The sequence below is a fragment of the Sardina pilchardus genome, chromosome 3 (genome assembly GCF_963854185.1).
Source record: "Sardina pilchardus chromosome 3, fSarPil1.1, whole genome shotgun sequence".
Lineage (NCBI taxonomy): Eukaryota > Metazoa > Chordata > Actinopteri > Clupeiformes > Clupeidae > Sardina > Sardina pilchardus.
The window spans coordinates 28,392,686-28,418,665 of NC_084996.1; the positions used below are offsets into that span (position 1 = coordinate 28,392,686).

At 43.0% G+C, this 25,980-nt stretch overlaps 4 protein-coding genes across 7 annotated transcripts in view; 3 read left to right on the top strand and 1 right to left on the bottom strand.

Annotated features, from left to right (window-relative positions):
• The first annotated feature begins 686 nt into the window (after positions 1–686).
• On the top strand, positions 687–4,575 carry alg1 (ALG1 chitobiosyldiphosphodolichol beta-mannosyltransferase). Of its 3 annotated transcripts, none has more exons than XM_062532677.1 (14): positions 687–751; positions 844–977; positions 1,122–1,199; positions 1,686–1,789; positions 1,881–2,029; positions 2,121–2,210; positions 2,311–2,421; positions 2,594–2,715; positions 2,921–2,959; positions 3,060–3,119; positions 3,218–3,328; positions 3,472–3,586; positions 3,675–3,750; positions 3,944–4,575. In XM_062532677.1, the coding sequence occupies exons 2-14, from the start codon at positions 914–916 to the stop codon at positions 4,079–4,081; spliced, it is 1,257 nt and encodes a 418-aa protein (XP_062388661.1). In that variant the 5' UTR covers positions 687–751; positions 844–913; the 3' UTR covers positions 4,082–4,575. The 3 variants fall into 3 exon arrangements, with proteins under 3 accessions (XP_062388661.1, XP_062388660.1, XP_062388658.1); XM_062532676.1 differs by having other exon boundaries at positions 692–721; XM_062532674.1 differs by having other exon boundaries at positions 693–977.
• A 132-nt stretch (positions 4,576–4,707) lies between these two features.
• eef2kmt (eukaryotic elongation factor 2 lysine methyltransferase) lies at positions 4,708–6,896 on the bottom strand. Its single transcript, XM_062532678.1, has 8 exons — positions 6,683–6,896; positions 6,536–6,598; positions 6,371–6,451; positions 6,169–6,270; positions 5,890–6,023; positions 5,162–5,403; positions 4,908–5,057; positions 4,708–4,816 (listed from the first exon to the last, which is right to left on the bottom strand). The coding sequence occupies exons 1-8, from the start codon at positions 6,797–6,799 to the stop codon at positions 4,716–4,718; spliced, it is 990 nt and encodes a 329-aa protein (XP_062388662.1). The 5' UTR covers positions 6,800–6,896; the 3' UTR covers positions 4,708–4,715.
• Positions 6,897–7,729: 833 nt separating this feature from the next.
• On the top strand, positions 7,730–17,725 carry pigq (phosphatidylinositol glycan anchor biosynthesis, class Q). Of its 2 annotated transcripts, none has more exons than XM_062532680.1 (11): positions 7,730–7,794; positions 9,046–9,814; positions 10,459–10,590; positions 10,724–10,844; positions 11,139–11,265; positions 11,483–11,636; positions 13,208–13,319; positions 14,013–14,093; positions 15,269–15,383; positions 15,927–15,988; positions 16,373–17,725. In XM_062532680.1, the coding sequence occupies exons 2-11, from the start codon at positions 9,087–9,089 to the stop codon at positions 16,526–16,528; spliced, it is 1,788 nt and encodes a 595-aa protein (XP_062388664.1). In that variant the 5' UTR covers positions 7,730–7,794; positions 9,046–9,086; the 3' UTR covers positions 16,529–17,725. The 2 variants fall into 2 exon arrangements, with proteins under 2 accessions (XP_062388664.1, XP_062388663.1); XM_062532679.1 differs by lacking the exon at positions 7,730–7,794 and adding an exon at positions 8,350–8,526.
• Positions 17,726–19,554: 1,829 nt separating this feature from the next.
• The window catches only part of rab40c (RAB40c, member RAS oncogene family), a 19,344-nt gene continuing 12,918 nt past the window's right edge, over positions 19,555–25,980 (top strand). Inside the window, exon 1 of the mRNA XM_062532681.1 lies at positions 19,555–21,037. Within this exon, the coding sequence (XP_062388665.1) occupies positions 20,896–21,037 (142 nt within the window). The 5' untranslated portion in view covers positions 19,555–20,895. The remainder of the gene's footprint in view (positions 21,038–25,980) is intronic.

Sequence of the window (25,980 nt, forward strand, 5' to 3'; positions counted from 1 at the left end):
AGTTTGATGCTTCAGTCATTCATGCAAAGGTGCTGAACCCATTGTCATGTGCAATCTGTCAAGGATAATTTTGCCGTTTCTATTAAACTTTTTGGAAAGAGCTGTCCCCTGTGGATTACATGGTCTGGCAAGAAACTGCAGTACAACAACAGTGTAAAAGTATACAGTAATATGAATCCCGACTGAGAACTGAGAAAATTAGCATATGCTAAGCAAACTGGCATTTTGAGCAAGTTATGTTGTTTGCAGGTCAGTGTGTGCTGCAGTTTGCACAAAATGAAGAAATAAAAGCAACTGATAAACAGTTGGTCTCCATAATTCAGTATCACACAGTTTACAGAGTAGTTTCAATGTGTTTCCCAGCAAATCTCCAATGTTAGCTATTAGGGACATTATATGACCTCCTCCCAACCATGTACCATGTACATTAGCACCAGGATTGATTCAGAACTGACCACAGCATAATTAAGGCATCAATGCATTACTATCATAAAAGAGCACAAAACATTTAAATATACTTAAATTCGTTTTTGCTACAAATAACAACCTACCAGGATAGGCCCTCAACATCCCAAATACATGCATCTCCACCATATAAAATAGATCTCCATGCATCTCCACTTGGAAGACTTTTTAACGATACACGTTCCCTTTAAATTTATACCGGAACCAACACGTCATCATCCAAACAATCATGGCGGATGTTCAGACATCATTACTCGTATTTGTCGTTTCATTCATAGCTGTTTTTGTAGGTGTATATATAACGGAATTTGATACAGATGGATGTGTTCCCCAAATTGCTGCTGTGGTTGTCAGTATTTTGATTGTTTATTGTTTCAGAGGAAACAGTCAGGATAAAAATCGCCACGTCTGTGTGCTTGTGTTGGGTGATATTGGACGTAGCCCTCGGATGCAATACCATGCAATCTCTCTGGGCAAGCATGGATACAGCGTCTCTTTCGTTGGTTTCTTTGGTAAATACATTTGCAGTTAATGTGGCATTTTGTAAAATACATAATAATAGCAAAATGTCCATAAACAGTACTCCGTTTCAGAGCATCTAGACAAAACAGTCATGCTGTCTAGCCTATAACTTAAGGTGTACGTTTTGACCAAAGGTACCAAACCACACGAGGACGTCATTGCAAGTGGAAAGATAAACATCATTCCAATTTCCGAAGTCAAAGGACTTACAGGTAATTGGTTCAGTTGTATTTGTCATGAAACCAGTTCCCTTCATTTTGACACACTATAGATGTTTCAGATGTGTTATCATATCACAAATGAGACAAAGCCCTGGATCAGATGTAGGCCTATGGAATATCAGTAGACTATAGTGTTAAAGTTAAAGTAGCTATAACCTATCTCGTGTATGATTACAGTGTCTGTGTGGTGACTACAGAAAGTACAACTCTCTCAGTGTGAACTAGTTACAGAATCTTACTAGAGTATGTCTGTGTGGTGACTACCACAAGTACCATACTCAGTGTAGCAGTCTAGGTTCTGACAGTCATCAAGTTCAAAAACATTTCTGACCAGTTATCATTCTCAGATACCCAGAATCGTACTGTCTGTTCCAGAATCTCATAAAAAAATAATGTGGACTTGCCCACTCTCTTATTGGAACTGGTGTAATGGTCACTCACCTCTCAGTGTCGAAAAATTGTACCTTGCTTTTTCAGTTGGTCCCAAGATTCTAAGATACATCACCAAAGTGCTTGTGCAGTCCCTACAGCTTCTTTATACACTGATGAAAATCAAACACTTCTCCCATATTCTCATGCAGGTATGTTCAGAACTTGTCTTCAGTTAAATACTGTGAGATTTATTTGATGTGCTGTATTGCATTATACAATATTTTGTGTTTTTATCTTCAGAATCCTCCTGGATTACCTAGCATTGCTGTTACATGGGTAGTGAGTAGTTTGCGTGGGGTCAAGTTTATTATTGACTGGCACAACTATGGCTACACTATAATGGCCCTTACCCATGGACAAAGACATCCTATTGTTCGGGTTGCAAAATGGTGAGAAGAGTAGTTTTCTACTACATAAAAAAAATATCATATTCAGATCAAGAGAACCATCAGGTAAAATAAAAAAATGTTTTTTTTTTAGGTATGAGAAGTTCTTTGGGCGGTTTTCAAATTATAACCTTTGTGTCACTAAGGCCATGAAAGAAGACCTTCTCAAAAACTGGAACATTACGTGAGATTTCAGTTTAAGTTTCACGTTGATCAGCTTATATCCATTGTACAATTGCAGCCATTGAAGTCTTATGCATATTATTTCAACCTACCTTTTTTAGGGCAACGACTCTATATGATAAGCCACCATTAATATTTAAAGAGACGCCGTTGGAACGTCAACATGAGCTTTTCATGAAGATGGCCAAGGTTTACCCACAGTTTCAGCCAAGGTACTGTATGATTAACAATATATCAATAATCATATCATCATATCATACTTTCTTATTTGATGATGCACATGAACTTAGACAAGGAATCCACTTGTGATGTTTTGGAAGTTTAACATCTGAGCCAATATGAACATGAAGTGAATCTCTTACTCCGTCTGCACCTTCCCTTTAGTGGTGAGGCCACTGATGAAGATGTGGAGCTGACCGCTTTTACACAACGCAGTGGAACCACTGGCACTGTCAGTCTTGTTGCCAAGAGGCCTGCTCTGCTGTTGAGCAGCACCAGCTGGACAGGTGTGTGTTGGCCTCTCAGAGGTACCTGATGAGAAGCTTTTTAAATGGCTTTCAATACAGAGAGGAATCAGTGTTTGCAAACATTTGCTCAAGCAGATGCAACAGAACAGAGCTTCTTTTTTTCAGATGTGTATGAGACTGATTGAATGAATTTTCGAGAATATCAAATGCTTGTTTAGTTATGCATTTGTACTTTATTTTTCAGAGGATGAAGATTTCTCAATTTTGCTAAAGGCGCTTGAGGGTAAGAGACTGTTATTTCTTTCCATAGTATACTGAAATGTAAACTATATAAATTCATAGTCTGAAATAATTTAATTTTACATAAATTATTCTTTCAATAGATTATGAAGAATTTGTGAATGTGGGTGAGGGTCTCCCAGAGCTGATTTGTGTCATTACAGGTAAAATACTTTAATTAATTCATTTAGTACACCAGAAATCAAGAAGAAACAGCCTACTAACAACGGTTTTGCATCATATTTTCTCCTGCTTCTCATAGGTAAAGGCCCTCAAAAGGAATACTATAAAAAACTAATTGACTCCAACAGTTTCCAACATGTTAAGATTTGCACTCCGTGGCTCGAGGCAGAAGATTACCCTCGGTTGCTTGGTATGTTCACCCTTCAATCTAAATATAATCATTGATTAGTTGACTTTGACTTAGAATATTTATTTTGTTACGCTGAAAGGACATTCAGCATGAAGAGTTCTAAGAGAATGTTCTGTGTTGTGTGGGGCTGATTTTCACATTAGGTGCTGCCGATCTCGGGGTTTGCCTGCACAAATCCTCCAGTGGCCTTGATCTTCCTATGAAAGTAGTGGACATGTTCGGCTGTTGCCTGCCTGTCTGTGCTATACACTTTGAATGGTGGGTACAGAGAGTGGCAGTCATACTGCATTACTACTTTGTTTTCAAGTGTATTTTAAATAACTGAACCAATGTCTCATATTTTCAGTTTACATGAATTGGTGAAGCATGAGGAAAATGGACTAATATTCCAGGACTCTATGGAATTAGCCACACAGTTGAAGGTACGAGAACAGTGAATTCTCACTGACAAAGCAACTGAAATCTCTATGTCTGAATTACTCTCCTGCCCCTCTAACCCTACTTAAAGTCCTAAACATATGTCTGGACAACATAGCGATAAACCTCTGTATGCAAACACATTGACCATGCTGCATGGTGAACGTCTAGGCTTACTGAGTCGTTGTCTCCAAACAGTTGTTGCTGTGTGACTTCCCGGTCAGCGAGGGCAAACTGGAGCTCTTCAGGAGGAACCTGAGGGCCAGCGGCCAACAGCGCTGGGATGAGAACTGGGATCAGACTGTTCTTCCCATACTAATGGCTGACAGCAGATAAACCAACCAAAACCAACTTCATTTCTCTGGTGGGAAAGTCCAAATATGTGGTTCAGTGACACACATGCGTAGATTAAGGCCTGATTGATAGTCTACATAGCTGGATGCATTTGCCTGTTCATAGCCTATGCTAAAAGGGTTTGGCGCATACTTGTGCAGCAAATTATGTCCGATGTTTTGTAACGTGACAAGCGTGTGTGCATGTGCCATGTCATGCATTTTTGATGGGGGCACATTTCGATCTGCATTGCTTGCATAAACTATGAACCAGCACTGACTCAGAGTAAATGGTACACCTCTTAAAAGAAGTGCCGTGTGGCATTGTTTGAGTAAGTGGTACATTTCCAACTAGATAAGCCCTATGATGTCCTTTTTATTGAAACAATGGCACAGGGTTCTCCTTTTAGGTGCACCACTTATTAAATGAACTAAGCCAGGTTTGTCACTAATCCACGTACTTGGAATATTGGAGAAAACCGGCGAGTTGATGGGGATCTATGTGACAACTCGCCGGATTTCTCCTTGAAGTTTAGTGTTCCATTCCTTTATTTAAATATAAGGGCTGCATATATCTACCATGTGTAAATTATGTAAATAAATACTTTATACCAAAGAAATAATGCAACATTTCTCTTTTACAAATATAGTTTTATCAATTCTATGGTGGAGAATCTGTTGTATGGGAAGATGTGGGTTGTAGGACCGGTGATGACTGAATGTTTCACCCCGGCATTTGCTGAAATAAAGAAAGGATATTTTGAAGGTATTCACTGCGTGTCTAAATGAATGGAGCAATGCAAAACGAATAAACACATTTATGCACTCACCAAGCTGCTTTTTGAAGAAACCGTATGTTTCTGGGTTGCGGATTGTTGAGGCAATGTAAACATCTGGTTGGCCACTTGTAGTGGAACAGTTCAGCACCCTGCCCAATAGCGACACCAGACAGTCTACAATGTCAGGGTCATACACCACATCTGTATAAAAAACAATAGGAGAAAAAACAACATTATAGATATGATTTCACTTATGGTTACTGTTTGTTTTTCATTAATTGGACTCAATAGTGGCTCAGCCCTACCTGCTGCAATGACCGTGTCGGCGTTGACGTCTGTTAACCTGTCCTCTGACACTTCCGCCCAGTCCAGCTCCTCAACACATACTGATACGTCTGACAGACCGTGGCTGTTGAGATTAACATTTGTACGCAGCTTCTGTAGCACGCGGGGGTGGAAGTCGCTGAATACATACTTTCTAGGCTTACAGGAGCGACATATTGCTATGCCGGTTAGGCCAACTCCACTGCCCAACTCTAGCAAAGTCCTGGGGGGAAAGGAGGTCAGAGTGACCCAGGGCAGAGTGTACACATACTGTAGGGTGCCTCTCAAACTCTCTCTTCGGTCCTCCAGGCTCATTCCCACTGATCTATAACTAACACAGGATTATCCCATTGTTGCTGCCCCATCATTCTTTATCTAGATCAGTGAGGACGAGGACAGAGGGAGGAAGGAAGGGAGGATGTATAAAAAACAAATGAGAGGCACCCTATATTGCCAAAAGTATTGAGTCACCTGCCTCGACCCCCATATGAACTTCAGTCACATCCTATTCTTAATCCATAGGGTTTAATATGACGTTGGTCCACCCTTTGCAGCTGTAACAGCTATAAAGGCAGGTGACCCAATAGTTTTGGCAATATAGTGTGTTTGCATTCACAATCCACTCTGTCACAATTTGATGCTGGGCAAAATGTTTTAAGTATACATGTGTTAAACTGAAAACATCACTAGGCTAGAACCTGAGACTCACCTGCCACTGAACATCTGTGGGTTCTCTAAGGCCCACTCCGTTAGATAAAGAGCAGCCTCCCAGGTGACCAGTCCAGTAGTGCCTTCAGATATAACAGCCTGGCTCTCTGTCAGACTCACTGTACCCCCTGAAGGCTGACAACCAAAACATGTTTACTGAACAGTGTTTGGGACAATGAAGAGGAGCCTTTTGCTCAAACAAGGCCCCAGTCAATTATTATCAACATAGATGCAGAGATTGTATGTGCTGCTAGTCCATTTGACCTTTAAAATGTCCTACCAGAAAATAACTTTTATAGCAGGTAGATTTCTCTTCGAGACTCAGAACTTCACTTAAGGCATCATAGAGCTCATCCAGTGGCTCTGTTGTGGTAGATTCATGCTGAAAATATTTCTCAAATCAATAATGGTGAACATCCTCTAAAAGTGGCATCAGCGAAAAATGTGTAGCAATTAATCTAGTGCAAAAAAAAGCAACAAACCATTTTTATGAGTTGTTGAAGAAATAGTCTCCTGTAGTTCACTGACGGAGGATGTTGGAGACAAACTGTGTGAAGACACGTCTATAAGAAAGAACATTTTAAAGAGTTTAGGTCAGAGAACCGCTGCAATAATCCCACATAACGTTACCTTAATTGCATACTAACCTGATTCAGAATATCGAGGATAAGGTCTGATGACCGCCAATTCTTGAATTCAGCTTCAAGCAACTAAACAATAAACATAAAATTAACTGCATAAAATATTCTGAAATACCATCATTTGGAGAACATAAACGTGGTGCGTTCACTTACACTCCATGGAAGAGTATTCAACCGACACATAGCTAAGAACTGCACCCTGAAGATGGAAACGACATCTTTAACTTGACTAGCATCATCTGCGGAATTAGATGAAGTAGTAGTCTCCATTAGTCTTTCAGAAGGCTCCACATTAGTTGTTCATTCATACCAAGACAGACAGACAGTCTATGAGATTTTCACGTGTAACCACACTACACTGACAACAGTTCCTGATTACCCGAAACGATTTCGTGGTACTCCATGCAGCCGCGTTGCTACATGGTTGATGTAGTTTTTTAAACCCCTCCCTCTGGAAGTTGGTAATTCCGCGAAAAAGTAAGGTTTTTTTTCCCATTACGCAATAAATGTTATGGTATGGTATGATGTGAATGATTACATTAAATCTGAACATTTGCTATTTTTTATCTGTAGACCCAAGTGATTTTTTGTAGGCTTGGTACGGTCTTTCCCTTGGAGGTGGGGTGTGTGTGTGTGTGTGTGTGTGTGTGTGTGTGTGTGTGTGTGTGTGTGTGTTTAGATTATAGGCCTATTCACAACATGTAGGCCTACACATGAATATAGGCGTGCTCGCGCACACACACACACACACACACACACACACACACACACACACACACGCAGCTATCTGTTAACCATATTATAGATGCTTAAAAGCAAATGAACACATGTAAATGTAAATAACATAGGGTAGCTAGAGCAAGCAGTGGCAGTGCTGACAGCAAGCAAGTGTGCTCAGGCCCTATTGTTTTTTTTCCCTCACAGTCACTGTTCCACTACCTGTGGTGAATATATTGTCCATATAGCCTAATCAATTTGATAGGTATAGCTAAGTCTCACATTCATCAGTTATCACTGTACAAAAACATGCATAATCATTTGACATATTACTCTCCAACTTTTGTCCAGGCCAGCACTGCATCCTGGATATCTGTTAGCCTCACCCTTGTTATCAATCAGCTCAGGTCTTTATCTAGGGTTGAACACTGGTCTTGAGCCCGCTCTTTTTGTTGCTCTGTCATTTGAACCATCCTTCTGAGACAGACATGTCTGTGATCTTTTAGAGAGAAGACAACTTTGGCCTTTACTGCTGAACGAATTGGGGGGTAAGACGAAACCTTACGCATTTGAATATTTCTGTAATTGCGTCAATATGAGTAGGTTACAATTATGATGTTTAAAAACAAGTGGACTGAATTGGTGTCAATGACTGGCGTGCGTGTGCGTGCAATAGTAGGCTAGCCTATATACAATTATAGGCTATGAGCTAATTAAAAGAAAAACACTTTCACGCACAGCCTCGTAGCAGTTGCTGAAAACTAATAATAGGCCTAGGTAGGCTGGGTGAGCATGTTACCATCTCACAGCAATAAACAACATAATGAGATTGTGACATGATGTGACAAACGGGGGGATAATAATAATAGGCTAATATTATTATTATTATTAATAATAATAATAATAATAATAATAATAATATATATATATAGTATTAACATCACAAATCATGCACAGTTACAATATATTGTAGGTTAGGCTACATAAGAAACTATCTGTCATTAGTGTGGCAGGTAGGAACCAAAGCGTGCTCCGCTCTATAATCGTTGGTAGGAACTATTGCATAGACCACAATAAAGTAGTCGGAAGGTATTTGTGGACGCACTATCAACAATGAACATGGCGATATCCAGTAGCATTTAAGCTAGATGTAGAGCAGGCTATGCTTATCAGATATTAGTTGCTATTAGAAATATGTATTTGTTTAAGTATAGATCTATTGAATAAGAGAATGTCAGCGATGGATTGACACATTTAACCTGTTCACTACGTCTTGAAAGGTGGGTAGCTGCTATCATTATTAGAACTAGAAATCTAGCGTATCAATCAAAGTTAAGTTTGACAGCTGCCTGGAAGCTAGCTAACAGTAGAGTGGTTGCATGACAGAATGTTATCGGTCATCTGAAATGTTAAATGCACCCAAAATAGGAAATCTGTCTCGCTAAACTTTCACACTATTTCAAGATGATCATTTGGTCGTGAATGATGTGACAGATCAATAAAGGCACTCCATGAAGCTAGTTTTGCCAGCGGGTTGTTGTTACTATAGAAACGGCTCAATAAAGCTGAAGGTCAGAAGTGGGGGAGCAGTAGAATTAGAGAAACTATGTGGGACAGGCGCGCGATTCGTGTCATGCAGGATTAAAAACGGGTATTTTCCATTTCCATTATCTTTTCAGGAGCCATTTTTCTTACCTTGCACACAGAAACATAGCTTGTTGCTTCGTTTTATGGTATCAATGAACTTTTGCTGTGATACGATGTAATCACCAATATCTGCATATTACTTTTACCTACAGGGTTTCTTTTTCAGTCGCTGGACGACCCTGAACGGGAAAATATGGTGCTGAAGATTTTCTTTCCCCAGTGCTGTAACATGGCCGACAGTGGCCTGTTGATTGGCCGCTGGCTCCCTGGCCATGACTCTGCTGTGGTCCTGGCCGTCATCCACTACCCGTTCATTCCGGGTCAGGTCAAGAAGTACCTGAGCCAAATGCGCAGTCAGACCGATGTCGACCTCACTGTGCTGGGCTCCTGGAGCATGCCGAAAGAAGGCCAGGAGGGAATGGACAGCTTCCTGAAGGACCTCAGCACCATCTTCCCTCACGATCGCTGGCTTAAAATTAGCCGCGAGGTCGGCAAGAGTGGCTTCCGCTGTGACATGGAAGGCAACGAGGGAACCATTTTCACGGAGAAATCCAAAGGGAAGGATGAAAGCATCCCCAATGGAGAAAAGGACGGCGGTGACAACGGAGGCACTGAGAAGATCATCTTCATCCACTACGACCAGCGCAAGGTGATGTTGTCCCAGCTCCACCCTGTCCACGAGGCCATACCCAACTCCAAAGCAGAGCCCTCTGAGCTGCGGGCCATGTTCCAGACAGTGGCCCACAGCCAGGCACTCTTCTTCCTGGACAGGTACGACGACGGGCCGCTGAAGACCACCCACTGGCAGTCGGATGGGAGGGAGGCCAGCATCGTAGTGGAGCTGCTCAAGCAGGGCTCTGTTCCCCTGTGCTTTCTTATCACGTGGATGCTGTCAATCTGGCGCTGGATATGCGGCATCAGGTTAGCTAGAATACAAAACACACACACACACACACACACACACACACACATGCATACGCACACACACACACACACACACACATGCATACGCACACACACACACACACACACACACATGCATACGCACACACACACACACACACACACACACACACACACACACATGCATACGCACACACACACACACACACACACACACACACACACACACACACACACACACACACATGCATACGCACACACACACACACAATCACACATGCATACGCACACACACACACACACACACATGCATACGCACACACACACACACACACACACACACACACACATGCATACGCACACACACACACACACAATCACACATGCATATGCACACACACACACACACAATCACACATGCATACGCACACACACAAATACACAGAATCACACTCACGCACAGACAAACACACACACAGAATCACACACACAATCACACATACGCACACGCACACACATACACACACATACATACGCACACACACAATAACACATACTCACACATACTCACACACACTCACTGTCTTTATAAAATGTGCCTGGCGTTAATTGCGTGATAGTGTTGTAAAATTGATGATGGTTATATCCTTTGTTTTTTGCAGGATACTGAATACACGTCCTATCCAGTTCATTTCCAGCAAACTGTCGACTTGTGTTCAGCTGGGACACAGAACGGAGAATCTTCAAACTGTGGCATCTACTCAAAAAGCCACCGAACACATGGACTTTATGAGGTGTGCAATCAGAATTTTGGGATCAGATTAGATAGAGGTCCATTTCTAAAGAGGGAGTCAATATTGTAGATATTGAAAGGTAGCGTATTCTATATAAGTTAAATATTAATATCTTCATTATTTCCTCCTGCAGAAAGGCCAACATTTTTGTGTCATTCTTTGTGGACATGGCTCTTGGATTGCTGCTAATATCTTGGCTCTACAGGGAAAATCGTATAGGAAAACTTGCCAATACACTGGTACCAGTTGCTGATGTAAGTATTATGGGTCACACTTTACATGGATAGTCTATAGACACACTGTAAACAGATGGCAGCTTATCCAAGTAAAGTGTTACTGTTTTATTATAAGAGACTGCTTATGAGGAGTGCTAACTGATAAGTCTTGAACGTAGAGAAGTGTGACAGCTGAGGGTGAAAGGGTCTGCCAGATCAACAAATGTAATGTGAAACTTGGCTCTGACAAAGAATGCTTACAACAAGCAGCACAGTGTTTTTTTTTTTACCTTGTAAGTGGCTTAAAACATCTGTTAACTTCTAAATGTTTAGCATGTTGCCAAAGAGCTCCAGGAGCTGCTGCAGTGGCTGATGGGAGCACCAGCTGGCCTGAAGATGAACAAGGCTCTGGATGAGGTGCTGGGCCGGTTCTTCCTCTATCACATCCACCTGTGGATCAGTGAGTTTGAGCTCAAGCCTCTGCCTTCATCTAGCTTATTATGCTGTACGATAGTTTGTGCTGACTTTAGTAGGTAACAAAATAAACCTGATAAAGAATCATTTTAATTGCGGACATTGCCTACCGCATCCTATAAACACATTCCTGGCAGATTTGTACTTTTGTACAGTTAATAAATAACATCTGGGCTGATCAATAAAGCTTTTTTTGTTTGCAGGCTACATCCACCTGATGTCTCCCTTCATTGAGATGATCCTGTGGTATGTAGGGCTCTCTGCCTGCCTGGGGTTGACCTTTGCTCTCTCGGTGCTGTCAGACATTGTTGCCCTGTTGACCTTCCACATCTACTGCTTCTACGTCTATGGGGCCAGGTAAGGCTCACTTCCATATTTTGTATCGGTACCTTGTCCGACTGTCCATTTGTTTGATGGATTATTGTGAGATCATGTGCGCTTGTTACCAGCAGAGGGCAGTATTTGTCATGCCATTTATTGGAGCTCTTTCAAATATTAGTTGAAAGATATTTTCATTTTATTTACATTTACATTTTATATATTTGAATTGTCCATCTCTATTGTGAATATATGTTTACAAATCTCAAAGAGGGCGAAATAAGTTTTATCCATGAAAATGACCGTAATCAAAAGATTGATGGAATTACGAGCTGCTATTTGAATTTATCAGCTAAACTCTTGAAACATATTTGAAATGCAGTGCTAGCCTGATCCTCACAGTTTACCGCTATATAAATCCATTTGATGTTTCCATAATGTCTATATGATAGATTACAAACAGCCTAAGGTGATGTGAGTTTGCTGAGCTGAGCTTTCCTGTTTCCTCTGAAGATACCATCTGTGGCAGTTAGCCATGTAGAACTCCACACCTGTGGATGTTTAGAATACAAACAGCCACTTGAGTGGAAAACTGTAAACAAAACACAAATGCAGTTGTAAAGGTCAGCTATTTCACCTATCACAAGCCCCTCCGCAACAACACCCCTAAGTTCCTCTCTGCACCTGGACTTTTAGAGTGGACTCTCCACCGTGACCATAAGCACTTTGCGGTCCTGTGTGTCTGGACAATGCGTGTCTTGTTTTACTTTGCTCTTTTGAACCCAGGAGAGTTATCACAAAAACGGATTTCACTTCTCATTACAATTTTCAATGCATCACATTTCTCCCTAAACCAGTGATGTGAATGCATTAAGAGTCATGCTCAGGGTTTTTCCCACAGTGAAACCTCGGAGGATCTGTGGGATTGCTAATGGAGCTGGAGGCCTAGTGTGAATCTGTCAATGCCAGGCTGGGTTGTTGTGTGCTATTGGCCTAAAGAGAGTATAGACTCCTGTGACTGAAGCTGTAGACAGACAGCCAGTCAATCACAGACGGTTACCCTCAGGCGGCGTATAGTAATTAAACACCCCTCTCCATCGAAATAGGTAACTCAAGTATCCCAAAGGTAAATAGGTAATACACACACAAGTCTCAAATGGACTTGTATAACTGACCTCAATGAGAGGTCGGTTATACAAGTCTCAAATGGACTCCTCTCGATTTCACAATCTATTTTTGACCAGGGAAGAATTGAAACACGACAAAAAATACAAAACTCGATGGAATAGATAGATCAATATAGAAATGATTGCTCACCTTTCAGGAAGCAGACTGGTTCATGAGTTCTCTGTGAGAGGCTATAGTGCTGTATTCCTTGCTCATCGTCTCGTGGTGGTGGTGCTAGGGCCACCTGTGCTGTGGTCATGATGAGCTCACTGTGTGTGTCGACTGGCCCCACAGGTTGTACTGCCTGTGCTGCGGTGATGATGAGCGCACAGCTCACAGTGTGTGTTGACTGGCCCCGCAGGTTGTACTGCCTGTGCTGTTGTTATGATGAGCGCACAGCTCACAGTTTGTGTTGACTCCCCCCCCCCCCCCCCCCCCCGCAGGTTGTACTGCCTGAAGGTCTACGGCCTGTCCTCCCTCTGGCGTCTCTTCCGGGGCAAGAAGTGGAACGTGCTGAGGCAGCGCGTGGACTCCTGCTCCTACGACCTGGACCAGGTACGACTCCGTGGAGCCCTATAGTGCTCATTCCACACCACAGTGGGAGTCAGCCAGTAGAAGGAGTAAGGTTTGTCTTAAGTGTACACAAGACCTTGGACAGCAGAGTGTGGGTGCATCAGTGTGAGACACTGATGAAGGCCTATTGGCTGAAACATTTGTTTGGTACCCCTGTCGCTACTAAAGGAGATATTAGAAAGAAAACAAAAGTGCTTGGAGTGCAACCTTTTTTATTTTGTAAATGAGTAAGCTCCCACAAACTGACAAACTGTTACTTTTGCCTTCTCTGTCATAGCCTGAGTTACCCTGCCTACAATATCCAACCGTATTTGATCTCATCTTACTAAGTATATCATCTCTTTCGACCTGTCAAATCTTGATATACAGTAATGACTATTCACGTAGAACCTCCATGGAACCTCCATCTCCCAAAACCTTGGAACCTCCATCTCCCAAAAAACAGAAACAAACAAGCACATTTAAACTGTATCTTATAAACTGGGTTCTTTGAGGATAATGTAAGCAAAATAAATAATAAGATGAAACATCACGTTTGAGACATATTGGATAGTCAGGGTAATGTCTTATCTTGAAATCTTGAAATCTTGATTTGTCTCAGCGCGCTGCTGCTGAGACTGTTGCATCTTAAGCATTTAAGCACCCATCCTGAATGTTCTTCCTCTTGTTTTGTAGTTGTTCATCGGTACGCTGCTCTTCACCATTCTGTTCTTCCTGTTACCCACCACAGCCCTATACTACCTGGTCTTCACCTTGGTGAGTCCTTCAGATACCTGTGTTGTTTGCCTTGTGTAGCTTCAGTTCAGATGATTAGGGGATATGCATCTCTTTGCAGAATTGAACTTGTGAAATGAAGATTGCTTTATTTAAATTTCAAACATTGAAATTCCAGTCCACTACACTCACACTGCATTGCAAGATGGAGTACAGCAGAGCCTCAATAAATTACGAAAAGCAAAAAAAAACACATCAACCTTTAATCCTCCTTGTAAGATTCATGAGCCTCTCTCACGATTATAAGATACTTCACTAGAGTGGCATAAAAACTCCTCTTCCTCCTCCTCACTCAGCTCTGACCTTCCTCATAGTACTTGTGCTAAAGCATTTTCACACCATTTTCACAGAGAATCTCAATGTCCATTTGCTCAGCATGTCAGTTTGGTGCTGTGAATGATTTTAAATGTTGACACGCATTGGAAAATGCCAGGAAATAGCTGTTACAAATACTGTAAGTGCTTATGTGGTTATTACCCGATTACCTCTCATACTTTATTTTAGCAAAGCTACGACGTTATGATCATGGATAATGAGTTTGAAAGTGTTTGTCTTATAAGGAGCAATGGTAGCAATGTGCATGTTCTGCCCTTCTGGGTGATGGTGGAGGTGATGGAGGTGGTGGTGGAGGTGAGGGTGAGGGGTGTGAAAGCCCTACGGTCTCAAGGCCAATGAGAGGTCAGTTATACACAGCAGGTGTTCATGCTGATTCATGAGATATGTCAAATCAGAACAGTATCATCTCCGACCTCACCTTCGTGGATAGTGCATGGGTTTCATATGGAAGACATATGAAGGACATTTTCACTTTTCATATTCAAGTATTGTGAAGGGTTGTATTTCTCCTGACCAATTATTTAAATGTCAGTGAAAAGAGAGGAATGCATGGCCTGTCTGATTACCCCCTGAATTCCCTCAGGACTGCCCTGCTTCACACCTCTCCCCCATAATGCCATTTCAGTAGTGTTGTTAAAGGCATGCTAATCAGATTGGCTCGTTCTCTGCTGTTCTCCATCACCGAAAATGTGAATGGGAGCTAAATATACTCTAGCCACTCACGGAAAGTGATTGAATTTGTCTGCTATTTAGGGAGAAGCATATTTGGGAGCGAGCCTTAATCGGATCTGATCCCCCCCCCACACACTCTGTCTCTGCAGCTTCGTCTAGTGGTGGTGCTGTTCCAGGGCCTGATTCACCTCAGCGTTGACCTCATCAACTCGTTCCCTCTGTTGGCCATGGGACTGCGTGTGTGTCGGCCTTACAGGCTCGCAGGTGAGCTGGGTATTGTCAGGTGCAGCTGGTGTTGTGCCATCAGGAACATCTGGACCATAGCCATCACAGCACCACATAAGTTATTTTTTCAGTGTCGGTGTTATTCGTAGTTACATTTGGTAATCAACCGAAACTCCGAATATCTGAGCTTGAAACTGTATACATATAGTTCAAATATTACAATGTTGTAACGATGCTTGCTCAGATTAATGAAAGTTGGCAAAGTAGAGTTATGTATGTAGCTCATTTGTATACAACAGGCCTAAACGTGCTTTACAGTTGAGACAGTTAAGAGTTGACAATAAGGAAATACATTTGTGGAGCAAGGGGATACTGCCTAGAAATAGTCCTACATGGCAGGGATAAAATAAAGTCATGCATAAAATATGTGATACAATTAAAATAAAGGAAGTTAAATAAAGAAATAAAATGCATGTTTATATTAGGGCTGTAGAAGGGAACTATAGTGTGTCAAAGAAGCTACTGTTAAGTGTAGTCTGATGTGCCCTTGTGTGTTGACATAGTTTGTTTGTGTCTTTGCAGAGGGGGTAAAATTTAGAGTGTTGACTCAGGAGCCTGGAACTCCGCTTCATCTGTTAATGGAGGTAGGTTTCATTTATTTATTATTAGCAGAATGCTGTTGACAACTATAGTTACAGTAGGCCTTTAGTTGGAGATTCAGAACTGCCTTCCGGATTTGGCTTCTTATTCATTTATGTTCACAGTTCCATGTTGAATTATTAGTGTGCGGACTTAGGGGAATGACACCAAGGGCAGTGTAACTGCTCTAATACCCAATTGATTTCTGTCTAATTTAGACCTAGATATAAAACATTTTTATAGATTCACTTTATTCTGCACCATCACCCTATCCTTGCTCCTCTCTCTATCACTCTCTCTCTCTCTCTCTTTCACACTCACACACACACACACACACACGCTCCCTCTCCCTCTCCTCCTCCCTCTCCCACTATCCTGTCTCTGTCCAGATCAATCCTATAAAGTGCAGCACGGTGGTGCAGTGCTACCGGACGCCCACCTACAGCTGCTACCCCAGGGACTCGTGGGGAGCCCTGTGCAAGAAGCTCTTTGTGGGCGAGCTCATCTATCCCTGGAGGCACAAGAGCAACACCAAAATGGACTGAGAGGCCTCAGAGGACAAGCCACGAGCAGGACCAAAACAACAAGGAAACAAGCACTGCTGGGGACACAGGGACAGAAGGGCATAGGCAGGCATGTGAAGGGCAGGGGGGGGATGTTGCCTTTATTTTTCCCTTCTAAAGCAAAAAAGCAATAGCTGCCAATGTGATACAATGTTACAGATAGTGAATTAATATAGATTATAGGATAGAAGGGTACAATCTAGTATTGTGTATTTATTAGGACTTGTTCATTCACAAAATGTAGTCATTTTTTAAAGTGTTATTTAGGATTATTTAAACAAATTCTTTTCTACATGCAAATCATGATGAATAGTTTTTTTTTTTTAATTGAAATGTCAAATGCCATTTTGAACATTATAAATATTTGCAAAAAGAAGATGAATGAATGAAATGCACTTGATTATTATGTGTATTTCATCATGTATTTTGTAGTAGGTAAAAAATTGTGCCATCCCAATGAGACAACATGTCCGACGTATATTTTACAACCTGTAACCATGGCGAGGACATGCCATCCCATTTGATTTGCTGCAGGGAAGATAAACCAACTCTGATTCCAATCATCTGACCAGGAAGACAAACCGTTGACCTTCCGCTCGGTCTGTCGTTTAGCACTGCCACCATCTGATTGTTTCTTCCCAGGCTGCTATTTCTCACACTCACTCCAATCATCAGATAGTATTTGTCCAGGGAGAACAGGGAGCAGATGATGATTGATGACGCTTTGTAGTACCTAGGTGCTGTGTTAAAGCAGGTCCATAAATCCTTGCTGTTCCTGCCTGGGGATATTTTGAATGGATTGATCAACTCAACAGTTGCTAAAACAGTAGATGTCTCTCTCTCTCTCTTTCCGTTTTATGTGCCTACGTTTAGACTAAGATGGCCCCTGAGACTACGCATTGACTTAATGGTGACAGAAATAAGTGTAGTACACTGTTAGTGGAATTATGACTTGACCTCAACCCAGGCTGAACTTTCATGTGTCATTACAAATTTGTTTGACTTTGTTTTCATGATTTTTGTGTTATTTACCAGTATGTCGTTTTAGTTTTGTTCTTTACACTTTTAAGAATTATGTGATTGACATACCTCTCTGGAAATGATTTGGGTGTACGTCAACTGCTGTTAATAATCTACAATTGCCATGGTTGTTTAAAATCATTAAAATTTCTAATGAAATTAAGTTAAATTAAATACATTTATGATTTATGAGTATGTCATTTTGCTCCTATGACCTGGAATTGCAACCCAGAAATCTGTGTGTGTGTCTGTGTGTGTCCCCTTAGGAAGTGTGACTGAGGGAGGTGTGTTGCTGAAACAAGCACATAGCCTACATATGAATTGCCCTGTTGAGAATGTGAGCAGACAGGACCGGAAAACTGATGATAAATGTCACCACATACCAGCAAGACCCAGCACCACTGAGGTTCCACTGACAACCTGGTTGTAGGGCTGCAAGATTTGGGAAACATATCTCATTGAGATTTTCAGATCTGACAGATAATGCCATTTGATTTGCAATATCATTTTTGAAAGTCAAACTTCAGTTTAATGTTCCAAATTTCAATTTATGTCCAGCCATTTTTATTGGTGGGCTGTGGGCATGCCTGGTGCATTAGAAGCACAGCATTCCTGTCGGGTGAACTTCACTGTCTCACACAAGGAGGATGACATGAATATAAAAATCATAGATGTGACCAGATTAACCATTGGGACTGAGTTTCTAGCTGCACGATTAATTACTGCCTTTGTGTTAGCTCAATTTGCAATTTTGATTAGAAATTGGTTAATTGTGCAGCCCTACCTACAGTAGTTCCTTTAAAAAACCTGCAATATATTCAACAATGATGTGGCTGATTATCATTAGGTGGTATTTGGTCACAGTGGCACTAATCACTAATGAGCAGTGACTGTTTAACCTTTTAATTAACCGTTAATCTCTACATTATTCTGACCTCACATTCTGATAAGATTATGAGATCAGGCTCATAGATGAAGCCATGTTGAATTCGGCTTTTAGTGAAATAAATATTTTAAAGGGCTGCCTTACAGCTGCTGGAGTCCTTTGGACAGAGATGAGCCAGTGAAAAAACAGCATCTCTCTCTAAACCTCAAGGTATTAAAATAGGGTAATCGCCTGGGCAGATTACACTTGTGTCTATTCATGTCAGAGTACCACTGGTTTCATGGCATTGACAAAACCATATAATGTCCAGATGTCACCATCCCCCATCTCCCTCTGAGGCCCTAGTATGGCTCGGATATGGATGGTCTTGAACAAAGACTTCATATCCATTTGCATTTTAATCTATTCAGAGGGAGAATAATCTCTCAACATTTTCAGGAAAGTGCTTTGACCTCTACCCCCAAACAGCTGTCATGACACATAGCCTCCTGGGTTAACTATAATTAAAAAAAAAAAAAAAAAAAAGGAAAAGCTGCCCCAAGCTCCCACAGCCATACCAACTGAAATGGAACTTGATTGCTGTTTGTTTCAATGGTACAGACTGAAAACTCAGTATTTCACGTTTTTGTAGACAAGCAGCAACTTAATGCTTATAAGGACATTGACATCTCAGTAGCCTACAATGGGACGGGAAGGTGTAGGTTTAGTGCAACGGTTAAACAAACTTTTAAAACAAGTTAATGAACATGCTATGATCAATATCGTTCCAGGAATTTTATATTTAGGTCTCTTTACTTATTTGTTGTTGACATGCAGTTCAAAATGTATCGAAAGAGCAACATCAAAAGATTGCAAGTCAGCACATTGTAACGACCTGTATCAGCTGCTGTATTGCCGCCTGGATTTCATCCAAAAAAGGTGCCCATTGTATGCGCTGGCATATCCTTTGATTGAATTCAATATTAACCTATCGCAGTCTTATAAGCGATTATGGTGTCCAATCGTAAGGCAAAGTAGGTGGGCTTTATTTTTTGGGGGTGGGACTGGGAACAACACTCAATCGCCTTGAGTGCAGTACATTCTACGTCTGACAGTGCATGATCAGGAGTATGTCTGGTCACAGGAGATAGCCTGTATTGTAACAACGAGAACTAATAGTTTCAGCACTTCTAATGCAGCCTTTACAAATAGGGTTTCGGGCAAACGTGGAAGAAAAGAGAGGACGCAACAAGCTGGTTCTGGACTCTTCCCGGATATCCCATGCTAAGTTCTGAATCGTTGTTGTCCGGGGGAAAGAAAGAGGGGCCTGGGTGCAGTCGTCCGCTGAACTAACGTTACTATTAGCTGCTTGGCTAGCTTCCTTACATGTTTTCAGATAACTGGTTTGCCAGCGTTTCTGCATTTGTTAACGTTATATAAGTATTATCCGGAGACCGCAATACTGATATCACATTAGACATGAATGTAGTGTCAATCTATGGTAGATGTTGCTCCTAAATTGGCTTGGCAGTTGACAGGTAACGCTAGCTATCGTTAGCTTTGACTGCTAGCTGGCTTCATAGACCGATCCACATATGCTAGATTGGGGTTTACCTAGTATTTGAAAGCGCATGCTAGCTGTCTGGTAAGGAAAACAGATTTCTTTCTTTAGAGTCCGTTTTTGTTAACTTACGTGTGTGTTCTTCCCAATAGAGCAACAGACAGACAGCCAGCACATCATTTCTACCTTGATTCCTGTGTTATTTTAACGCCTGTGCATGAATTCTTGGTGAAAGTCAAATGTATACTCTTTGTTAATTGTTGACAGATTAGCAAATGCTAGCTAACCTAACTAGCTAACAATGAAGCCTCAGATCATTCTAGCTAGCAAGCTAAAGTTAGCTGGCTAGTAAACGCAGAAGAGCGAGCTGATATTCGAGTTGTTTTGCCATTGCCATATTTAGATTTTCTTTTGAAACGTACATCGCTTATCTTCACGTAATGCCCTTGACATAGGGACATCTCTGAAAAACGATATTTGGCTATTAACGCCGGAAAAATGGCCAGTTTTTGTGTAAACAAGTTAGATAGCAAGGTAACGTTAGCTGGCTAGCCTACTTGATGCGCTATCCGCTGTTTGCATTCAATATTTCATACTTGGTGTGATCATAGTGGCGTTTTGAGAAGTTGTTTTAGCATTGTTTGCCTCTGCAAATAGTTTTAAACCATTAAAAGACAGCGGCAGATCAGAGACAGCTACATAATTGTCCGCTGCCTCAAACAACATCGAGAGAACTGGGACCTTGGAGTCATCTGAAGCCACCTGCCAGCCAGCTTATTTTGTCTGGAAAGGTTCATGACGTAGATTGGAAGGCAGAAGACCCCAAGGGCATCCTTGGCATCACTTGGGACACACCGTACCCCGTTTCTGTTGCCACCTACTCGAGCTCAGATGTGAGGCAGAATGGGGACCCAGGGAAGTCCTGTGAAGAGCTACGACTATCTGCTGAAGTTCCTCCTGGTGGGGGACAGCGACGTGGGCAAAGGAGAGATTTTGGATAGTCTTCAAGATGGCTCTGCGGAGTCTCCATACGCATACAGTAGTGGTAAGAGCATATTCTTGTCATACGTGCATAAATTAACTCACAGAACATAACAATGGCCTCATATGGCAAGTTTCATCCGTTTACAAGATGGGTTATTTTATACAATTGCAAGGTGATTCTCACCAACTGTAAACATGGACGCCAGTCTTTGTATAGTAACCAACCTGTAGGCTAGGAAAATGCCTGCACACAGCCTACCTCATAAACCAGCGTGTTTCCATGTGACTGAATAAACATATTATGACAGCGATGTTACTTAGTTTGGAGTGTTGACTCATCTGAAGAGGAGCCGCTCTTTCTGATGTGCATGAGGAGAAGGCATTTCAGCCTCTAATCTTGTGGTTCGTGTTAGTCACCGAATATGCCACTAACTTGAGCCTGTTTACGTTGCTTTCCAGTTGGCACTAAAGGTATTTGTTGTTGATGGTAAGGCCAACACTAGTTGGCTTGGACAAGTGTGATCTGAACTCATTAAATGGCAGCATAGTAATGCTGTCAATGAGAAGTGACTGTGAGGAATGCTTAGTGCTTCACAAAACCTCAGAAATCATCGAATCTCTGATCCTGAATGCAAGACCAAAAACAAAAATGTGTGATTGAGAGAACGAAAGGATTATCTTACCTCTGTTCCAAAAACAAGTCCTGTTTGTTTAAATACTGCATGGCTGAAATGTAGCTGTAGATGCACAGAAAATGTTTTGGGTTCATGATGGCTATCAGTACAGTATCTGCACCTTGTGGTTATTTGTGAGCAAAAACGCTCTGTCTGTGCATGTGTTGTCCTTACACCTCTATCTTTGACCACATTCAGCCCCATCAGTGGGACAACTCAGGTGGTCAGAGCAAACAAACCCACAGCTGTTGCAAAACTAGCATGCGACACCAGCAGAGGAAAGGAGACACGCGTACATGTTCAGCCATAATTAGGCTGCTTACAGTCAGCCCCTTCTCCCTGCTGTACCATCCCTGGGGGATTGTGCCAGGCAGCTACATTACATGAGAAGCTGCCTACCTTCCAGCTACCCCACAGCTGACTGCTGCTTCTTCTTCTCCATGGATCCATACTATCACAGGGGGAAGAGAAAAGCCTTTTAACTCGCACAGGGTTTTATGATGAAATATGCATCACCCTAGCCCACACAAACCCATGGCCGGAAGATATGTACCAGATGGAGAATTGCTCTTGAAGGTTTCTTGCTAGCAAAGGGGTTTGGGATTGCAGAGGTGTTTTTTTTTTTAAAAAAAGGGATGGTGGTGTTCCTGCTATGTAGATTAAATAAAGCCCTCACGTTTAAGATTTTTAGCCATTTGTGCTTTACCGTGTTCTGAAATGCTTGAAGTCAGACTAGCTTAGGCATTTGTGGCTGGATTTCTCTAGGCCTTCTCATCCGCCGATGATGATGTCTCCTGCTGGCCATTTTAATCATGGCTTGGGAGGTCCACTAAAAGGAGCTTCCTGCAAGCCTTCCTCTTGCCAAATCCAATCAGAGCCATCACTGCATAGAAATGCGGAGGGATTACAATAATCAGCAAACACAAGGCTCTTCATAAGCCACCAGTCTTCATCATTAAAAAATGTGGAACACAAAGCTGTTTTTTTTTTCTTTTCGATTAGGGAACGCTCTAGGCTTCTTTACTGGAATTGATTCTCTCTCTCTCACCCTCTCTCTCTCTCCCCCTCTCCCTCTCTCCCTCAAGCTCAAGAGGCATGTGTGTGTAAATATTTCAAGAGAGGGAAGCAAGCGAGATATTATGCAGACATTTCCCCACTGTAATGCATGTTTTTGGTTGCAACTCCATGTGTGTGTGTTTTTTTTCCCCCTTCTTTTTTTCTTTTCAATCTTGAGCACAGATCAAGAACAGTGTTTTGGAACAGCTAAACAACCTGCAGTGGCTGCCAAGTCCAGGCGTAGGAGAAGGCGTTCTGTGAAATGGGAATTTTACTTTATTAGCCTTCAGCTCAGTGTGCCCAAATTCCTTCAAGGTTGTTGGAAATCCTCCATTTGCGCCACGGGCATCAGACGTAACGGGTGAAGATGACTCTGCACCCGTGCGGTCGTCCACACCGTCCACACCTTCAGAAGTGGTGGGAGGTGTTAAAACCAGACTTTCCACTTTTTTTTTCTCCCCCAAGGGGACTGCGTGTGCTTCTTCTTCAGTGCACCTGAGAGAACACACCTGTCAATCATATCCACACCCTCCTGAGCCGTCTTTGTGCGTGTTTGGCCTACCGTGCAAGACGAAAAGCACTGCTTTAAAAAAAAAAGAGCTCTGTGTGTTGGTAGGACTGGGTAGCTTAGAGGGGCATTGCTTTTGTTGAGCTCAAGCAGATTTATGGCTGCTGTGCCGTGCTGTGTTGTGCTTTGGAGAATTTGTTCCAGAGGTGTACCTGCTGCTGCTCCGCTGCTCTGAAGCATATAGGCAGTTCACCAGGTTTTCCCCTCCTCACCCCCTTCACTGAAAGTATAACGTTTAGGGGGAAATGGTGAGAAGTTAATACCACCTGTTAAATACCGCAGAGTTATAATTAACCTAATAATGTCTAGGTTATAATTCCCTGTCGTGATGCCTTTGTACACACACACACACACACACACACACACGCACGCAACTCCCACAGCTCTTCCCTCTGCCCTCTCGCCTTCTTCTCGTAGCCCCCCCCCCCATCCGCATAATCTCAGTGTGAGGGGCTTTGGCAGCACCGTGCCACTGAGTTGATAATTGCACACCACACAGTGCTGCTGCCACTGCTGCCTCCCCCTGCTCTGACTGTGAGGCGGGCCACGCGGCCCAATCAACAGCGCCCGACAAGCAGCCAGCAGCAGGGGAGGCTGACATGATGGGGCTGGGAAGGGAGGACATGTTAGCGTCCATCCACCGCCAACTAGGATCGGGATTGTTTTGTTTTTCTAGGAAGAGAAAAACATAGGGTTTGTGGGGGTCATGGTGTGCGTGTGTGTGTGTGTCTGTGTGTGTGTGTGTGTGTGTGTGTGTGAGAGAGAGAAGGACAGGGTACTGGTCTTAACAGCATCTGGCCGTGGGTCATGGATTAGGGAGCTGTGCATTTGGTGGTGTGGTTTTTGGAAAGAGGAAGAGAGATGTGATTAGGCGGGCCGCATGGATCAAATGGCAGCCCCCCTCTTCCCTTTTAAGTGTAAGCTGAGGCCGAGAGCCGTTTCCTCCTCATTAGGCTCTCTTCTGCATGTTTAATAATGGAGGCTGGGACAGCCTGCCTGCCTGCCTGCCTGCCTTCAGCACGGAGCTGAGCTGCTCTCCCTGTCTGGACAGCTTTCCTCTTGCTTTCTCTGTTTCTTCTCTCTCTCTCTCTCTCTCCCGCTCTCCCGCTCTCTCTCGATTTCACTCTCCCTCCCCCTATTCCCCCATGTCTCTCTCTCTCAATTTCACCCACCCATCTCTCTTTCTCTCTCTCTCTCCCTCTCTCCTTTTTCTGTCATTTCGTTCTATTTCTCTTCCCCCTCTTTGCTCTCGCTCTTTCTAGGCATCTGTCAGACCAAATGTGCGTGGAGCTCTTTCTCCCCTCTCAGGCTCGTTCTGTCACAAGGTCATGAAGGCTTGAAGAAGGAATCTTGCCCCCCAAAAGAGACTGCTCTTGCCCTGTCCTTGTTGAGCTGTTGTCTCCTCTCTTCTCTCATCATGTTCCCCTATATTGGTCCATTGCGTCTCTATTCCTCTGTCCTACTCTCTTCCAATCAGTGTTTTTTTTTCTTTGTGTTCTTTCTCTCCCGTCTGGCTGCTGTCTCATCCAGCCTTGCTCACTCAGCGTTTGGTTTCTCTTTCACCCTCTCTTCCTCATTTTGCATCCCTCTCTTCTGTACCAGCCCCCCCCCTCCATACACACACACCCCACCCCCGTCGCATCATCCCTGTTGCCATTTTGTTTTTCATTGCTGATCCTCCCCTCATGCCTTTTAATCTCTCAGCTCCTGCCAGATTTTGTATGTAGAGAGCAAACAACTTGGATGAAGGGATGATATGAGAGTGTGTGCAGCATCAGTCAGTGAGTGTGTGTGTGTGTGTGTGTGAGTGTGTGAGTGTGTGTGTGTGTCTTTGTGTCTGTGTGTGTCTGTGTGTGTCTGTGTGTCTGTGTCTGTGTGTGTGTGTGTGTGTGTGTGTGTGTGTGTGTGTGTGTGTGTGTGTGTCTTTGTGTCTGTGTGTGTGTGGTGGGGGGGGAGAGAAAGAGAGACAGACAGACAGTGCTAGTGTTGGCATGGGTGGCGGTGATGAGGTGGGGATGAGGGTGGGTGGGTGGGCATAAACAGCTGCAGCGCTACGCTACGCTCGTCATGACGAATGCGCTTGGCAGCTGTGCGTCCTCGCCTGTTGTCCGCATTGTTCCTGGCTGTCAGCATTACAGGTAATCAGATTATTAGAGTGTGCGAAAGGATGATCCAGCACATAAGACGAGCTCATTTGGTTTTGTGAATATGACAGTCGCTGGCTGCCTGTCGCTGTATGCCTTATGGTGGTGGTGGTGGTGGTGGCGGCAGTATTGGTTGTAGTGGTGGGGAGGGGAGGGGGGGGAAAGCGACACACAATGGGCTTTTGTTGCCAGCAGCGAAGCCATTAAAATGCTAAACAGGTTTTAAAACAATCCGGAGCAGCTGAGACGCAGCAGCGCAGAGGCAAGAAACTCCCATCCCGCTGCTCTGCCTCTGTGCTTTTGACATGGAGGGAAGAAGCCTCTGGAGACCGCAGGCAGACAACAGGGAGGGAGGGAGAGAGATAGTGTGTGTGTGTGTGTGTAAGATGGAGCGAGAGAGAGCAAGGAAGGGGGATAAAAAGCTGGTGTATGAGGCGAGAGGGAGTAAATGTGGGAGCATCAGAGAGCAGACGCTGATGGCCCATCACCTGTTCTGACAGCCTCTTTTATTGTACTTCATGAGGCATGTACACGTGAACCATCTCACCTGGATAAAGTTCAT

Excerpts from the sequence above, each read along its gene's own strand:
- pigq (XM_062532680.1), top strand. The coding sequence starts at position 9,087 with ATGGTGCTGAAGATTTTCTTTCCCCAGTGCTGTAACATGGCCGACAGT. Across the intron at positions 13,320-14,012 it reads GCTCCTACGACCTGGACCAG|TTGTTCATCGGTACGCTGCT; the intron begins GTACGACTCCGT and ends CTTGTTTTGTAG. Across the intron at positions 14,094-15,268 it reads ACTACCTGGTCTTCACCTTG|CTTCGTCTAGTGGTGGTGCT; the intron begins GTGAGTCCTTCA and ends CTGTCTCTGCAG.
- eef2kmt (XM_062532678.1), bottom strand. The coding sequence starts at position 6,799 with ATGGAGACTACTACTTCATCTAATTCCGCAGATGATGCTAGTCAAGTT. Across the intron at positions 6,452-6,535 it reads TCCTCGATATTCTGAATCAG|ACGTGTCTTCACACAGTTTG; the intron begins GTTAGTATGCAA and ends TCTTTCTTATAG. Across the intron at positions 6,271-6,370 it reads TTCAACAACTCATAAAAATG|CATGAATCTACCACAACAGA; the intron begins GTTTGTTGCTTT and ends AAATATTTTCAG.
- alg1 (XM_062532674.1), top strand. The coding sequence starts at position 695 with ATGGCGGATGTTCAGACATCATTACTCGTATTTGTCGTTTCATTCATA. Across the intron at positions 3,329-3,471 it reads AGATTACCCTCGGTTGCTTG|GTGCTGCCGATCTCGGGGTT; the intron begins GTATGTTCACCC and ends TTTTCACATTAG. Across the intron at positions 3,751-3,943 it reads AATTAGCCACACAGTTGAAG|TTGTTGCTGTGTGACTTCCC; the intron begins GTACGAGAACAG and ends GTCTCCAAACAG.